At 39.6% G+C, this 2,130-nt stretch overlaps 2 protein-coding genes across 2 annotated transcripts; both read left to right on the top strand.

Moving 5' to 3' along the window:
- Positions 1–408: 408 nt before the first annotated feature.
- LOC145409861 (uncharacterized) lies at positions 409–756 on the top strand. Its single transcript, XM_080280143.1, has one exon. The coding sequence runs from the start codon at positions 409–411 to the stop codon at positions 754–756; it is 348 nt and encodes a 115-aa protein (XP_080136269.1).
- Positions 757–956: 200 nt separating this feature from the next.
- LOC145409860 (uncharacterized) lies at positions 957–1,847 on the top strand. The gene has a single exon (XM_080280142.1). The coding sequence runs from the start codon at positions 957–959 to the stop codon at positions 1,845–1,847; it is 891 nt and encodes a 296-aa protein (XP_080136268.1).
- The last annotated feature ends 283 nt before the right edge of the window (positions 1,848–2,130 follow it).

Below are 2,130 nucleotides of genomic sequence, written 5' to 3'. Positions count from 1 at the left end.
ACTGAAAAGAAAGCTCAAAAACGACAAGAAATATTATCAAGATTATGTGAAGTCTGTACAAGACATGATAACACATGGGTACGCAGAAGCGGTTCCAGCCAAGGAGTTAGCAAGAGCAGATGGGTTTGTGTGGTACGTACCTCATCATGGGGTGTATCACCCAAAGAAACCAGACAAGTTAAGAGTAGTATTTGACTGCAGTGCTAGCTACAAGAAACAGTCACTAAATACTCACTTATTACAAGGACCATTGGAGTGTTATGCCGATTTCGCCAAGAAGAGGTAGCATTTGTATGAGATATTTCTGCAATTTATCATCAGGTCCATGTGTCTTCTGAACACAAGGACTTGCTACGCTTTTTGTGGTGGAAAAACGGAGATCTAAACAAGGTAGTGATTGAATATAGAATGACTGTACACTTGTTTGGAGCTACTTCATCACCAAGTGTTGCAATTTTCACATTAATGAAAACAGCTGATGATAATGAGCTTGAGTTTGGATCTGATGCAGCTAAGTTTGTCAAAAATGATTTTTATATAGATGATGGGTTGAAGTCTGTACCTACTGCAGCTGAAGCTATCCAATTGATTAATAGCAGTAAGGCAATGTGCATGAAAGGAGGCTTCAAGCTTCATAAGTTCTTGTCCAACAGCAAAGAGGTACTGGCAGCCATCAGTCCAGAAGAAATGGCAGGAAGCATCAAGATCTTAAATCTCAGCAAGGACTCACTGCCCATTGAGAGAACTTGGAGGTAGAGTGGTGTGTTGAATCTGACTCATTTCAGTTTAGAATCAATGAAGGTAGTAAGCCTGTAACAAGAAGAGGTATTTTATCAATTGTAAACTCCATATTTGATCCCTTAGGTTTAGTATCTCCCTTCATTCTGAGTGGAAAAAGAATACTCCAAGATCTATGTAAAGATGGGGTAAGTTGGGATGATGCTGTACCAGAAAACATGAAGTCTAGGTGGGAACAGTGGAGAAATGAGCTGCACTTGTTACAGCAAGCGAAGATACCAAGATGTTACAAACTTGAAGCATTTGGAGAAATTAAAGCAGTTGAGTTTCATCGTTTCTCAGATGCTAGTCAGGAAGGCTATGGACAGTGCTCTTACATTAGATTGATTAATGACGAAGGTCAGATGCATTGTGCACTTGTAATGGCAAAATCAAGAGTAGCACCACTTAAAGCCATCACTATTCCAAGGTTAGAACTTGCAGCAGCAGTTCTGAGAAGACAGCTAAATTACCAAGCTGTCAAAGAAGTATTTTGGACTGATAGCAAGGTAGTGCTAGGCTATATCTGTAATGATGCTAAGAAATTCCATGTGTATGTTGCAAACAGAGTTCAACAGATACGGGATGAAACATCACCAGCACATTGGAAGTATGTTGAAACAGAAAATAACCCAGCTGACTATGCATCACGATGCATGCCAGTACAAGCCATGATTCACAGTTCTAAGTGGTGGAATGGACCAGACTTTCTTTGGCAATCGCTTGACACACCTCAAGCATCAGTAGATGACTTCATTGTTGCAGATGATGATCCTGAAGTGAAGAAAGTTGTATCATGTCTCACAGAAGCTCAAGAGCCATCATCATTCCTAGACAGACTGAAGTATTTCTCTGATTGGCATCGTGCAACCAGAGCTACTGCAGTATGCCTCAGACTTCAGAAAAAATTCAGAGGCAAAGAGCAAAGTAAGCAAAATGTAAAAACAGCTAAACAAACCTATGTCAAGTCTGAGTATATTCCTGTGACTGCAGTAGAACTGAAAGAAGCTGAAAATGAGATATTAAAACAACTTCAGGCACAAGCATTCCCAGAAGAAAAAAGAGCATAGATGAACAAAGTTAACAAGGAAGAGTTAATCTGTGGTGTTGGAAGAAACATGAAAAATGTCATAAAGAAATCAAGTCAGATGTATAAGCTTGATCCATTCATGGATGAAGATTGGATCATCAGAGTAGGTGGAAGGATCAGAAGAGCAGATATGCACAGAGACAGAAAGCACCTAGCCATATTACAAAAGAAATCGCACATAACTGATTTGTTGATTTGTTACAGCCATAAAAAGGTACAACATCAAGGTAAAGGCATCACACTGAATGAGATCAGAGGATCTG

This window comes from Coenobita brevimanus, chromosome 83, assembly GCF_032717465.1.
Source record: "Coenobita brevimanus isolate Jiangsu-jjx chromosome 83, ASM3271746v2, whole genome shotgun sequence".
NCBI classification, from domain to species: domain Eukaryota; kingdom Metazoa; phylum Arthropoda; class Malacostraca; order Decapoda; family Coenobitidae; genus Coenobita; species Coenobita brevimanus.
This window is presented reverse-complemented; position numbering and strand designations above follow the sequence as displayed.

Excerpts from the sequence above, each read along its gene's own strand:
- LOC145409860 (XM_080280142.1), top strand. The coding sequence starts at position 957 with ATGAAGTCTAGGTGGGAACAGTGGAGAAATGAGCTGCACTTGTTACAG.
- LOC145409861 (XM_080280143.1), top strand. The coding sequence starts at position 409 with ATGACTGTACACTTGTTTGGAGCTACTTCATCACCAAGTGTTGCAATT.